Below are 15,444 nucleotides of genomic sequence, written 5' to 3'. Positions count from 1 at the left end.
TCATGGGAAATCCAGTCACCAGAGGGGTAAGACAAAGAAGAACAAAGAAAAGTACAGCACACGAACAGGCCCTTCGGCCCTCCAAGCCCGCGCCGATCATGCTGCCTGCCTAAATTAAAACCGTATGCACTTACAGAGTCCGTATACTTCCATTCCCATCCTATTCATGTATTTGTCTAGATGCCCCTTAAGTACCGCTATTGTACCTGCTCCCACCACCTCCCCAGAGAACACGTTCCAGACATTCACCACCCTCTGTGTAAAAAAACTTGCCTCGCACATCTCCTCTAAACTTTTCCCCACACACCTTAAACCTACGTCGACCAGTACTGATGAGGCTGAAGTGTGGCTTCCTCCTGTACGCTGCATGAGAGAGAAGTAGCAGCTGCAGGAACGAATAGTCCAAACTTCAAAAGCCTCCACAACTTTTCAGCTACAACTGTAGGGAACAAATTATTTTTAGTCTCAAGGTTTCTAATGGAATGCCTTTGCTCGGTGTCTGAGTGTGTGAAAGAGCTGTGCTGGAGGGGAGTGTTGCACTGAGCACAGAAAGCTTGTTTAGTTTTGCCTCCCTCTCGAGAAATGGTCAGAAACATTGTTATTCAAGATTCTGATGAATAAATGTCAGCGCGCCTCACCAAAGGCTAACATTAGTGGGAGAAGGTTTGGCTGCAGGATGGACATCTTTGGAATCCAGCATAATTTCTGCACTTGCTGAATTGTAAATGTACAATGCAGAGATGTGGTTTGTGTCATCAAAAAATAATCACTTCAATTTAAAAAGTTTTATGAGTGTCGTAAGTAGGCTCACATTAACACTGCAATGAAGTTGCTGTGAAAATCCCCCAGTCACCACAATCCTAACTGTTCGGGTACACTGAGGGAGAATTTAGCATGGCCAATGCACCTAACCAGCACGTCTCTCGGATTGTGGGAGGAAACCGGAGAAAACCCACGGGGAGAATGTGCAGACTCCACACACACAGTGATCCAAGCCGGGAATCGAACCCGGGTCCCTGGTGCTGTGAGGCAGCAGTGCTAACCATTGTGTCACTGTGCTGCCCATTAGTAACTTGTAATGGGGCTTTACACACCACTAGAGCAATGCTCCTTCAAGAACCTGAGCATTTTTTAAATTCATTCATGGGACATGGGCGTCGCTGGCTGACCAGCATTTGTTGTCCATCCCTAGTTGCCCTTGAGAAGGTGGTGGTGAGTTGCCTTCTTGAATCGTTGCAGTCCACGTGCTGTGGGTTGACCCACAATGTGTTAGGGAGGGAATTCCAGGATTTCCGTGAAGTAACAGTGATGTATTTCCAAGTCAGGGCGGCGAGTGACTTGAATCATTTACTGTCCTGCTTCAAAGATATGAGAGTTTTAACAACACCAGGTTAAAGTCCAACAGGTTTATTTGGTAGCAAATGCCATTCGTAGTATTTGGTAGCAAATGCTACCAAATAAACCTGTTGGAGTTTAACCTGGTGTTGTTAAAACTCTTGCTGTGTTTACCCAGTCCAACGCCGGCATCTCCACATCAAAGATATGAAACAGAAATTCTTCTAGTAGAACAGGAAGCTGTGAGAATATCAGTTAATAAGAGATACTAGCAGACAAATAAAAAATACATTCTAACGGCATGCTGCTGGAAAAGAGAAAATAAATCGTTGCATCTGACCCCTGATGATCAGAGATGATTGCCATTGGTGACAAATCTAATGCAGATATGCTTTTGTTGTTTGCCTAGGTCTCTTCAATCAGAGTTAGCCGAGGCACAATCAGAAAGGAAAAGTGACATTTATTAATACTGTACAGAATTACACACACTGGTTAGCACTGCTGCCTCACAGCGCCAGGGACACGGGTTCGATTCCCGCCTCAGGACACTGTGCAGAGTCTGCACATTCTCCCCGTGTCTGCATGGGTTTCCTCCAGGTGCTCCGGTTTCCTACTACACTCCAAAGATGTGCGGGTTAGGTTGATTGGCCAGGCTAAATTTCCCCCTTAGTGTCAGGGGATTAGGAAGGTAAATATGTGGGGTGACGGTTAAGGTAAATATGTGGGGTTACGGATAGGGCCTGGGTGGGATTGTTGTCAGTGCAGGATCTATGTGCCGAATGGCCTCCTTCTGCACTGTAGAGATTCTATGAAAAAGATGTAATTTGTGGCTGAAAGCAGTAGCTCAATGAGCTTCTGTAATGCAGCAAGGAAAAATTGGAATTCTGAATTGAAATTTTCATGCTTTTATCGCCTGCCCATTCGTTTAAAAGCCATTATCATAAATTTTCAAAACACCAAGTTATATTATTCAGAAGATGCCAACAGAAGCCTGTGTATAAAAAGATCCGGGGCTGTGTTCAGGAAGCTTAGACTCTGAACCTGAGCTGTGAATTCAATTGGTGGTACCTTGTCCTCACGTTTTGCTCTCTTGCAGAGAGGAACAGCTGAAATATTGCAAGCCACAATTTCTGACAGCAACTCAGAGGTGGTATCTTTTTTTGAAAAACACATGCCTAAGAATGAAAGAAAGAACTTGCAGTGATATAACCCCTTCCCAGACCTCAGGATGTCTCACTGTTCTTCATGACCAATTCAACACTTTTCAAACAAGAAGAGAAAATGCTGGAAAATCTCAGCAGGTCCGACAGCATCTGTGGAGAGAGAATAGAGCCAACGGTTCGAGTCCGGATGACCCTTCATCAGAGCTCATTGGCCAATTTGGTCATGGTTAGGAACTCGCATTGAGATAAATGACAAATTAAATTACTTGCTGAGGTTGGTTGAGGAGTAAATATGGATCTGGATGCTGGGATAACTACCCACTCCATAACTATTACTCCATAAATCGCTGGAGAGCTTTTACTTGATTAATTTCATTTATTATTGTCACGTGTGGTTTTTTGCATGCTATACGGACAAAGCATACCATTCATAGAGGCTAGAGGGACGATCCTTTAAAACAGAGATGAGGAGGAATTTCTTCAGCCAGAGAGTGGTGAATCTGTGGAACTCTTTGCTGCAGAAGGCTGTGGAGGCCAGGTCGCTGAGTGTCTTTAAGACAGAGATAGATAGGTTCTTGATTAATAAGAGGATCAGGGGTTATGGAGAAAAGGCAGGAGAATGGGGTTGAGAAAAATATCAGCCATGGTTGAATGGCGGAGCAGACTCGATGGGCCGAGTGGCCTAATTCTATGTCTTATGGTCTTATAGTACACAGGGGAGAAGGAAAGGAGATGGTGCAGAATGTAGTAAAATGTAGTTTTCTCTCCTTACAGATGCTGCCAGACCTGCTGAGATTTTCCAGCATTTTCTCTTTTGGGTGCAGAATGTAATGTTACAGTCATAGCTAGGGTGTAGAGAAAGATCAGCTTAGTGTAAGGTAGGTCCATTCAAAAGTCTGATGGCAGCAGGGAAGAAGCTGTCCTTGAGTCGGTTGATACGTGATCTCAGACTTTTATATCTTTTTCCGGCGCCTGTTCGGGTACACTGAGGGAGAGTTTACCCCGGCCAATGCACCGAACCGGCACGTCTTTCGGACTGTGGGAGGAAACCGGAGCACCCACAGCATGGGACTGCAGCAATTCAAGAAGGCAGCTCACCACCACCTTCTTGAAGGCAACTAGGTATGGGCAATAAATGCTGGCCAGACAGTAATACCCAAGTCCCACGAATGAATAAAAAAAACACACGGACACGGAAAGGATGAAGAATACTTGTTCCTGACAGACGTAATCCAGCCACTGTTTTAATATTGTCATTGTATTTTTAGCTAATATGTTTATTTAACACTAAAATCACCCAGGACGTTTTTCAGAGAGGGTTAGAGCTTTGCAGCATTTTTTATTAGGGGATACTTCTGCTGTGAGAGAGAGAATGGCAGGGTCACAGATTTACAGTGAATGAATCAGTCAAATCCTATTTATTAAAATATATCCTGGAATGAGACTGATATCTTGGGGACTGAATGTCACATTCAGTTGACTTCAATTGGACAGAAAATCCGACAGTATCTGAAGGGCAATCAGTCCAATTTCGTCCATTTTATACCGTCAATAAAGGTTCAAATTGCCCCCCTCCCGTGTGAGTTAACTCAAATACCCCAACACTGGACCCTGACATTTTTATTAAATCGTTCCCCTTTTCAGAATACTTTCCATATTCAATCGTTGAGATAAATTATTAAGAACAAAATCGGATGGATAAGTGTTGTCCTTAAGGCTGGGATTTTCCAGCCCCGGTGCTGCGATTTTCCCCACGTGGATACGGGGAGCCATTCAAATGTCCGGCGTGTTGGGGACATCCCACTAGTGGGCAGGGGGTGAAAAATTCCTGCCCTAGGTAACTGTATTTGTCATTTTGGTTTTGAAAATGGAGAAATTATGCTTTATTCATTGGTGTATTTATAAATAAGGCCATAAGATATAGGAGCAGAAATAGGCCATTCAGCCCATTGAGTCTGCTCCAACATTCGATCATGGCTGATACGTTTCTCAACTCCATTCTCCCACTCTTTCCCCATAACCTTTGATCCCCATACCAATCAAGAACCTATCCATCTCTGTCTTGAAGACACTCAATGACCTGGCCTCCACAGCCTTCTGTGGCAATGAATTCCACAGATTCACCACCCTGTGGCTGAAGAAAGTCCTCCTCATCACAGTTCCAAAGGGTTGTCCCTTTACTCTGAGGCTGTGCCCTCGGATCCTCGTCTCAATGAACAATTTAACTCTCTCAAAAACTCCAAATTACTTTGGGATTTGATATTCCAGGCATGTACTGGCACCAGAGAATGAGAGAAATTTATGGTGCGGAAGGAAGCCTTTTGTTTGTGTCTGTGCCAAAAATCCCAATTTATTAAACTGTATTCCATCTGTATCTATTTCCTTCCATGTGGCACCTTCTTGGTTGGTGGCATTGCATTTTTTGTAAATTCTAGGTCATTACATAATAAAAATAAAGCAACTTTGGAATTCCTTCTTTCCTTTAAAACAGGCTCCTTTAAAAAAAATAATCGAGAATTAGGGCGACACGGTAGCACAGTGGTTAGCACTGCTGCTTCACAGCTCCAGGGTCCCGGGTTCGATTCCCGGCTCGGGTCACTGTCTGTGTGGAGTTTGCACATTCTCCTCGTGTCTGCGTGGGTTTCCTCCGGGTGCTCCGGTTTCCTCCCACAGTCCAAAGATGTGCGGGTTAGGTTGATTGGCCAGGTTAAAAAATTGCCCCTTAGAGTCCTGGGATGTGTAGGTTAGAGGGATTAGCGGGTAAAATATGTGGGGGTAGGGCCTGGGTGGGATTGTGGTCGGTGCAGACTCGATGGGCCGAATGGCCTCCTTCTGCACTGTAGGGTTTCTATGATTCTATGATTCTATCTCTAATTTGAGGCAGTTAGAATTATATTCATTGGTGTCTAGAAGAGTGAGAGGGGATCTCATAGAAACTTACAAAATTCGAACAGGGTTAGACAGGGTAGATTCAGAAAGAATGTTCCTAATGATGAGGGAATCCAGAACTAGGGGTCATAGAATCATCAGAGAATCCCTACAATGCAGAAGGAGGCCATTCGGCCCATCAAGTCTTCACCGATCCCAATCCTACCCAGGCCCTACCCTCTAATGCCATGCATTTACCCGAGCAAATCCCCTTGACACTAAGGGGCAATTTAGCGCTGCCAATCCACCTAACCCGTGCATCTTTGGACTGTGGGGGGAAACTGGAGGAAACCCACGCAGAAATGGGGAGAACGTGCAAACTCCACACAGACAGTCACCTGAGGCCGGAATTGAACCCGGATCCCTGGCGCTGTGGGGCAGTAGCGCTAACCATTATGCCACTGTGCCACCCACTAGGGGGTCATAGTTTGAGGATAAGAGGTAAATCTTTTAGGACTGAGGTGAGGAGAAATCACTTCACCCAGAGGGTGGTGAATGTGTGGAATTCACTACCGCAGAATGTAGGCCAAAACGTTATCTGATTTCAAGAAGAAATTAGATATAGCTCTTGGGGCTAAAGGAATTGAGGGATATGTGGGGAAGGGGGGGCATCAGGATATTGAATTTGATGATCAGCCATGATCGAAATGAATAGCGGAACAGGCTCGAAGGGCCAAATGGCCTCCTCCTGCTTCTAGTTTCTATGTTTCTCCGTGTGTGATGTTCACAGTGGGCAGCATTCTCTGCTGCCGTCTGCAGTGGCACCAGTTCTGTGCGAAAATGGAAAATCTGGCGTTCCAGCCAAAACTCCATCCACTTCGTGCGGCACCGGAGAATCCCAGCCCCAAAGAGCTTTCACATTTCAGTCAAATACCCAAAAGCTGCAGTAATTACTGCCAAATTCTCATCCCTGCATCCAGCATCTTCCGCTGCTTTGCTTCTCCCTACACACGGTGGCACAGTGGTCAGCACTGCTGCCTCACAGCGCCAGGAAACCGGGTTCGATTCCCGCCTCGGGTCACTGTCTGTGTCGAGTTTGCACATTCTCCCTGTGTCTGCGTGGGTTTCCTCCGGGTGCTCCGGTTTCCTCCCACAGTCCAAAGATGTGCAGGCCTGGTGCATTGGCCATGCTAAATTCTCCCTCAGTGCGCCCGAACAGGCGACTAGGGGATTTACACAGTAACTTCATTGCAGTGTTAATATAAGCCTACTTGTGACTAATAAACTTTTTTATATTCAGAGCTATTCTGTAATTTTGAGTTTCTGATTATATTTTTAGGTTAGTATGTTCACTTCTGTAAATTGTCAACAAAAAATAACATTTTCTGATCATGTTTCCCTGAATCACAGAGTAATTAAACATGATCTGTGAAACCTTTTCAGATCCTGAAAAGAAAAGCAATGCCCAAAATCATTTGGGTGACAATTTTTGATCCAACATCTGGTTTGCAAAATAAAAGCCTCATTTGTCGTTGATTTGTCAATTTTGCAGTTTCTTTACTTGTACCGTTCTGAGATGAGATTTTAACTGCAAAACTCAGGAGTGTTAGGCGTGACAGTTTTGCTGTACGGAGAAATGGTTGTGAATGAAGGGCCTCTCAGCACCAGGGATCTGGGTTCGATTCCCGGCTCGGGTCACTGTCTGTGTGGGGTTTGCATGTCCTCCCCGTATCTGCGTGCGTTTCCTCCGGGTACTCCGGTTTCCTCCCACAGTCCAATGATGTGCAGGCTGGGTGGATTGGCTATGCTAAATTGCCTCTTAGTGGCCCGGAATGTGCAGGTAAGGTGGATTGGCCATGCTAAATTTCCTGTTCGTGTCCCGGAATGTGTAAGTTAGGGGGATTAGTAGAATAAATACATGGGGTTAAGGGGATAGGGCGGGAGGGGGGGGAGTTGGTAGGCCTGTAAGATGCTCTGACAGAGACTTGGTGCAGACTCGTTGGGCTGAATGGCCTCTTTCTGCAATGTAGGGATTCTATGATTCTACCTTCTTCAGTCTTACACCCCCACGAGAATGCTCCTTTCCTCCATCTATTCTGGCCTCTTGCGCATCCCCAGAGTCCTTCATGGCAGCCTTGCCTCCAGCTGCCTGGGCCCTACGTTGTGGCATTCCGTCCCTGAGACATCTCGACCTCTTACTTCTCTACCAATTGGTAGATTTTTGGACTCTAAAAGAATAAAGGGGTGTGGGGATCTTGCAGGAAAGTGGAGTCGAGACTGAGGTGAACTGTGATCTTACTGATAGATCCAAGAGTAACATACGACCTACTCCTGCTCCAATTTCTTTTGTACTTGTGTTCTGAAGGAACTCCATAAAAACCCATATCTTTCAGGCCACTGGCTCCGTGTCTTGGCATCAATTTTTGATTGGTAATAAGTGCCTCAGGAGTTTTTTCAATAAATCAGCTCTAATGCAGGGTCATTCAGACTCGGAACGTTGGCTCTATTCTCTCCCCACAGATGCTGTCAGACCTGCTAAGATTTTCCAGCATTTTCTGTTTTTGTTTCAGATTCCAGCATCCGCAGTATTTTGATTTTCTCCATAAATCAATGTTGGCGAGTGTGCACGGTGAGGGGGGGGGGGGGGGCATTTCCAGTGCTCTGGATGAGGGAATGCTGCACGGACACGTTTGTCTAATTCTGAATTCTCTCCGTTTAAATTGCTCCTTTCTCCCTGTTCTGTCCCCAGAACCCCAAGGACTGCAGCAAAGCCAAGAAGCTGGTGTGTAACATCAACAAGGGGTGCGGTTACGGTTGCCAGCTGCATCATGTGGTCTACTGCTTCATGATCGCGTACGGTACCCAACGCACGCTCATCCTGGAGTCTCAGAACTGGCGCTATTCCACCGGGGGATGGGAGACAGTCTTCAAACCAGTCAGTGAAACCTGTACGGACAGATCTGGCACCAGCTCTGGCCATTGGTCAGGTGAGACTCTCTAGCCAATATCTGCCCTTTCTTGCCGGTTAAACAATGAGTGATGCCTCAGGTTTGGGGGCAACAGACAGTGAGTGACGTCAGAAGAACATCTCGAGATATAGGCACTGACTCCTATTTCACATGGTTCAGCCAAGGCTTCAGATTTACAAATGTTTGACTGATCATAACTCTCGTCCAGACAGTACAAGGATGTTCCTTCTGTTAATAGCATATTGTTTAGATACACACGAGATTGATTCCAGAGATGATTCAATTGGTCAGAACATTGAATGCAGGAGTTGTAACGTCTTGTTGAAGTTGTACAAGACATTGGTAAGGCCACACTTGGAATACTGTGTACAGTTCTGGTCACCCTATTATAAAAAGGATATTATTAAACTAGAAAGAGTGCAGAAAAGATTTACTAGGATGCTACTGGGACTTGATGGTTTGAGTTATAAGGAGAGGCTGGATAGACTGGGACTTTTTTCTCTGGAGCGTAGGAGGCTGAGGGGTGATCTTATAAGAGGTCTATAAAATAATGAGGGGCATAGATCAGCCAGATAGTCGATACCTTTTCCCAAAGATAGGGGAGTCTAAAACTAGAGGGCATAGGTTTAAGGTGAGAAGGGAAAGATACAAAAGTGTTCAGAGGGGCAATGTTTTCACACAGAGGGTGGGTGAGTGCCTGGAGCAAGCTGCCAGAGATAGTAGTAGAGGCCGGTACAATTTTGTCTTTTAAAAAGCGTTTAGACAGTTACATGGGTAAGATGCGTATAGAAGGAAATGGGCCAAATGCAGGCAATTGGGACTTGCTTAAGGGTTTTTTAAAAAAAGGATGACATGGACAAGTTGGGCCGAAGGGCCTGTTTCCATGCTGTAAACCTCTGAGGGGCTTGTCGTATGGAGAGAGATTGAACAGTTTAGGCCGATACTCTCTGGAATTTAGAAGAATGAGGGGAGATCAAATTGAGGTATACAAGATGATAAAAGATCTGGATAAAGTAGACGTGGAGCGAATGCTTCATCTTGTGGGTCATTCTAGGACGAGAGGTCATAGTCTTAGGATAACAGGTAGCAAATTTAAAACAGAGTTGGGGAGAAACAACTTCTCCCAAAGGGTTGTGAGTCTGTGGAATTCGCTGCCCCAAAGTGCGGTGGATACTGGGACAGTGAGTAAATTTAAGGAGGAGTTAGACAGATTTTTAATTGGTAACGGGTTGAAGGGTTATGGGGAGAAGGCAGGAAATTGGGGATGAGGAGCATATCAGCCATGATCGAATGGCGGAGTGGACTCGATGGGCTGAATGGCCTAATTCTGCTCCTATATCTTAAGAACTGATGAACTTATGTAAAGGCAATATTTAATTAAGTACTTAGAATGAAATAACTCCTCAGAGGCCAGCGTCACTTCACCAAATTCCCTTTATTTACAAATGTAACTCCTCTCCTAAGAGTACTTCAGTTTAAGTTTATTTATTAGTGTCACAAGTAGGCTTACATTAACACTGCAATGAGGTTACTGTGAAAATCCTCTAATGGTCACACTCTGGCGCCTGTTCGGGTACACTGAGGGAGAATTTAGCATGGCCAATGTATCCAAATAGCACATCTTTTGGACTGTGGGAGGAAACTGGAGTACATGGAGGAAACCCACGCAGACATGGGGAGAACGTGCAGACTCCGCACAGATAGTGACCTAAGCCGGGAAACGAACTTGGGTCTCTGGCGCTGTGAGGCAGCAGTGCCACCCCAAAGTCAGAATCCAGAGTGTCAGTAGTGTCACTCCTTATATATACAGGTGAGACATCCTGATTGCGCAGACAATCATAACCTCAATCAGGGAGCTCATACTCCAAGGAGCCCACCTCATGGGTCTCGTTGAGGTTATTACAGAGAGCACTTCTAAAGAGAGACTGCTCGGACACTGGGTACGTGGGTACGGGGCAGATGGACATATGTAATGTTGCATCTTGTAAATACACCAACTATCCAGAAAAGGATTTGTGTCCTCACGTCACCAGCTGCCTCGGGATCCATTTATCTCCTTTACCAATTTCTTCTTTTTTCGACAACTTTATACATGAGTTTTCTTTCCAATGTCCTAATCCCTATTGATCCACTTCTCTCCTTCAGCACTGCAGGCTAGTTGCCCTCTGCCACTGCTGGACTGGTTACCATCCAGCAACCTGGGGTAACTCCTCTGCCCTCTCCCTCGCTCCGTGCGAGAGCTAACTCCTTTTCCATTTGTCAGCCCCCCCACACCCTGAAGATAGGAAGACGTAGGAGCAGAAGCAGGCCATTCGGCCCATCGAGTCTGCCCCGCCCTTCAATTAGGCCATCATGACTCATCTGATATGATAATCTGCCACCAACTTTGTGGCTTCAGAGGTCAGGCACTCGCAGCAGAGAGTAACTTCATAGGGGAGGCGATGGCCCAGTGGTATTATCACCAGACGATTAATCCAGAAACTTAGCTAATGTTCTGGGGGCCCGGGTTCAAATCCCGCCATGGCAGATGGTGGAATTTGAATAAAATAAAATCTGGAATTAAGAATCAACTGATGACCATGAAACCTTTGTCAATTGTCGGAAAAACCCATCTGGTTCATTAATGTCCTTTAGGGAAGGAAATCTGCCGTCCTTACCTGGTCTGGCCTACATGTGACTCCAGAGCCACAGCAATGTGGTTGACTCTCAACTGCCCTCGGACAACTAGGGATGGGCAATAAATGCTGGCCAGCCAGCGACGCCCATGTCCCATAAATAAATTATTTTAAAAAATCATGCTATCAGAAGGCACTTGGTGAATTGTTTAACTTATTTTTTGAAATGAACAACGCTAATGTCAGGAATATAATCCAATCTTACTGATTGCTGACTTTTGCTTATCACAGTCCCTGTCATAGATCATGATGCACCAGCAGTTACGAGATGGTTGAAGCACCAATGTAAATCTTCAGAAAGGGATGCATATAGTTGAGCAGGATTTTGTGCACAGAATTCACGGATTTAATTTTCTCTTGGCCGTATTTCTTTGGGATTTGGTCACATTAAATCACATCACCTCTGCCTCACGGGCAGACCTCAGATAGGAATGTGAGATTAGAATTTGCTTGCCTTGGAGAGAGTTTTGCCAAGACTCTTCCGACGCTACAGTTAAGCAAGCCCACCAGCGCCTCTACTTTCTCAGGAGGCTAAGGAAATTCATCATGTCCACTACGACCCTCACCTCTCTGACTGGTATAGGCACTAACTAATCCAGGGAGGAGATCATTCTAACCCAGATCTTCCAGCAGAACTTAGGCTTTTGTACGGGGTGAGCTCTGCTCCAGCTCGTAACCGGTCCAGTTCCCTCACCCTGCACACATTCAGCGAACCGGTATCCACTGAACCGGTTGCCTGTTTCAGAGGTCAATGCTTATTGTCACTAAATACGTCACGAAAATGGTGCTCATTTTCAAGACTTTCTGAACCCAACTAATGGCCAGAATCCTCTGGTCCCTCTCGCCCCGCTGCCGGCGAGAATGGAGAACTTGACGCTCAGCCAAAACTCTGTTCACTGCACCGGGACTGGAGAATCAAAACCGCGGGAGAGGTCGGAGAATGCCAGACTCTGTGTCTGCCTTCCGACGTGTTTTGCATAGAGAAGTTAATTTTAAAATGGTCCTATATTTGAAGGGCCGCATTTCGCCGATATATTTCAACAGAGGAAGAAGGATTTAGAGTCACAGAGGTTTACAGTATGGAAACAGGCCCTTTTACCAACTTGTCCATGCCGCCCCTTTTGTTAACCCCTAAGCTAGTCCCAATTACCTGCATTTGGCCCATATCCTTCTATGCCCATCTTATCCACATAACTGTCTTAACGCTTTTTAAAAGATAAAATTGTACCTGCCTCTACTACTACCTCGTTCCAGACACTCACCACCCTCTGTGTGAAAAAATTGCCCCTCTGGACCCTTTTGTGTGTCTCCCCTCTCACCTTCAACCCATGCCCTCTAGTTTTAGACTCCCCTACCTTTGGGAAAAGATGTTGACTATCTAGCTGACCTGTGCCCCTCATTATTTTATAGACCTCTATAAGATCACCCCTCAGCCTCCGACGCTCCAGAGAAAAAAGTCCCAGTCTATCCAGCCTCTCCTTATAACTTATTTGCAGCATAGCATCGTGAGACACGTTGGCGATGCAGGGCCCTTGGAAAATGACCTTGCTTCGTCAGTGATGTATCGTTGCAATAAAAACCAGCGTTAGTACAAAATCATGGGGCTGGTCCCTTCAGTTTCCCTGGCCTAAATTATCACTGCTTACTCAAGTGACAGATGAAGATTCATGATTCATAAATATCAACTTTTGACTGACATTTGACATGTGCTGTGCTGTGGGATGCTCACAGAAATGATTTGAGTTTATCACACACACACATTTCATAACCGGAGATTTCCAGCAATGCAAAATCAAATGTCAATTTCCCTCCCCAGGATGAGGAGAAATATAGATTGATTTATTTACTGTCACTGCTCGTTGCTCAAGTGTTGAGCGGTCTTTATGGATGTTGGCGTTTTCCAGGGTTTTTTTCCCATGGTGCATTTCCTTCTCACAGGGAGAGGAGGCAGGCCAGACTAGGTGCAGGTACAGCAGGCAGTAAAGAAGGCAAATGGTGTAAAAGCAAAATACTGCGGATGCTGGAATCTGAAACCAAAAGAGAAAATTCTGGAAAATCTCAGCAGGCCTGGCAGCATCTGTAAGGGGAGAAAAGAGCTGATGTTTCAAATCCAGATGACCCTTTGACAAAGCTTTGACAAAGCTCGTTTCTCTCGAGGCAAATGGTATGTCTTCATAGCGAGAGGATTTGCGTATAGGAATGGGGATGTTTTGCTGCAATTGTGTAGGGCGTTGGTGAGGCCACACCTGGAGTATTGTGTACAGTTTTGGTGTCCTCATCTGAGGAAGGATGTCCTTGCTATAGAGGGAGTGCAGCAAAGGTTTACCAGGCTGATTCCTGGGATGGCAGGTCTGTCATATGAGGAGATTCTAAATCGGTTAGGATTATATTCAGTGGAGTTTAGAAGAGTGAGAGGGGATCTCATAGAAACTTATAAAATTCTTACAGGATTAGGCAGGGTAGGTTGAAAAAGAATGTTCGCGATAGTGGGGGATTCCAGAACTAGGGGTCATAGTTTGAGGATAAGGGGTAAACCCGGGTCCCTGGCGCTGTGCCACCATGCTGTCTCACAGCGCCAGGGACCCGGGTTCAATTCCAGCCTCGGGTGACTGTGTGGAGTTTGCACGTTCTCCGCGTGTCTGCGTGGGTTTCCTCCGGGTGTTCCGGTTTTCTCCCACAGTCTAGCGATGCGTGGGCTAGGTTGACTGGCCCTGGTAAGTTGCCCATTAGTGTCAGGGGGATTAGCAAGGTATTTATTTATTAGTGAAAATATGTGGGGTTACAGGGATAGAGCCTGGGTGGGATTGTTGTCAGTGCAGGCCCGATGGGCCGAATGGCCCCCTTCTGCACTGTAGAGATTCTATGATTCTGTTTGGGTGTTTGTGTAGTTGAGAATGAATATTAAAATGCCTCAGGAGCCCAAAAGAATGGGCATTGTGAGGAGCGCAGTGGAGGGTATTCTTAATCCGGATGGCTTTTCGGGAGCCTTGCAGGACCAATGGAGAGTTAGGGAACCTTGCAATGCATCAAATCCATGGCATGCTTCCTTGGCTGTGCCTAAAGCTTAATCTGGACAAAAGAAAAGCCAAGAGACAGGTTGATGCAAATGTCGATTCACATTACTGAGGGTGGCACAGTGGTTAGCGCTGCTGCCTCAAAGCGCCAGGGACCTGGGTTCGATTCCCGGCTTGGGTCACTGTCTGTGTGGATTCTGCACATTCCCCCCCGTGTCTGCATGGGTTTCCTCCGGGTGCTCCGGTTTCCTCCCACAGTCCATAGACATTCTGGTGATATGTATTGGCCATGCGAAATTCTCCCTCAGTGTACCCAAACAGGCGCCGGAGTGTGGCGACTGGGGGATTTTCACAGTAACTTCATTGCAGTGTTAATGTAAGCTGACTTGTGACGCTAATGAATAAATAATAACTTTAACCCGACGATGAAGTAAGCAGGCAGCAACCACAGGTGAGCTGTCCCTCTGCCAATTGTGGAGGAGGGGGCAGCAGAGGGGGCAGCAGAGGGGGCAGAGCAGAGGGCGGGCGAGAGCTGTCGCCAAGTCGGAGTTATAATTGAGAAAATAGCATGAACCAGGAAAACCGAGGGAAAGTTGATGTGATTGATGGCAGATGAAGTAAAAATGCTTTCCAACTGACAACACAATCAAACGGTCACGTAATTGATTTTTTTTAGCTGTGAGGTTGCTGCGTATTTCTGATGCAGAACAAGAAGGCGCACAATTCCTGGCAGTGGGAATGGAACTCTGCAGCTTCCTGAGCTAAGCGAACAATGGATAAATGATACATTTTGGAGTGAGCCAATCAGTCCATAAATTGCCAGTTGTGCGAGCTTTATTTATTGTGGAATGTATCGAGAAATGCTGGTATTAATAGGCAGGCATCGCGTTGAGGAAACCGTGATTGTATATAAAAATTGTTGAGAGCATTCATTACCCTCAACAAACCATGTTTTAAACTGTCAAAAGTATATAAAGAGAAGGGAGAAGGACAGCTATTTCATGTTGATTTATTCAATCCTGGCAGAGGAAATCTAAGAGCACCTCCAATTCTGCAAGTTCCCCTCATCAAAGAGCAATTAAGCTCTTGATCAGAAAACAAACCGACTTTTGTGTTCTTAAAGGAACAAACCGGCTTGCAAGATTAATGACGCGCTAAGCTCCAAAGAAAATGTAAGAAATGGTGTGTCAAAATCCCACCGTGCAATCAGTATTAACAAAACAAACCATTTCCCATCCGTTTCCTGATTATTCTTTGGTTGATTCTTTCATGGGATGTGGGCGTCGCTGGCTGGGCCAGCATTTGTTGGCCAACCCTAATTGCCCCTTGAACTGAGTGGCTGGCTAGGCCATTTCAGAGGGCAGTTAAGAATCAACCGCATTGTTGTGGGGTCTGAAGTTCCATGTAGGCCAGACCGGGT

The 15,444-nt window shown here is 45.8% G+C and overlaps 1 protein-coding gene across 11 annotated transcripts in view; it reads left to right on the top strand.

Moving 5' to 3' along the window:
- LOC144506952 (alpha-(1,6)-fucosyltransferase) overlaps positions 1-15,444 on the top strand; it is a 646,707-nt gene that overhangs the window by 573,232 nt on the left and 58,031 nt on the right. For all 11 annotated transcript variants that reach the window (XM_078233392.1, XM_078233382.1, XM_078233383.1 and 8 more), the window contains one exon: positions 8,116-8,353. In XM_078233392.1, coding sequence (XP_078089518.1) covers positions 8,116-8,353 — 238 coding nt within the window. The remainder of the gene's footprint in view (positions 1-8,115; positions 8,354-15,444) is intronic.

This window comes from Mustelus asterias, chromosome 18, assembly GCF_964213995.1.
Source record: "Mustelus asterias chromosome 18, sMusAst1.hap1.1, whole genome shotgun sequence".
Lineage (NCBI taxonomy): Eukaryota > Metazoa > Chordata > Chondrichthyes > Carcharhiniformes > Triakidae > Mustelus > Mustelus asterias.
This window is presented reverse-complemented; position numbering and strand designations above follow the sequence as displayed.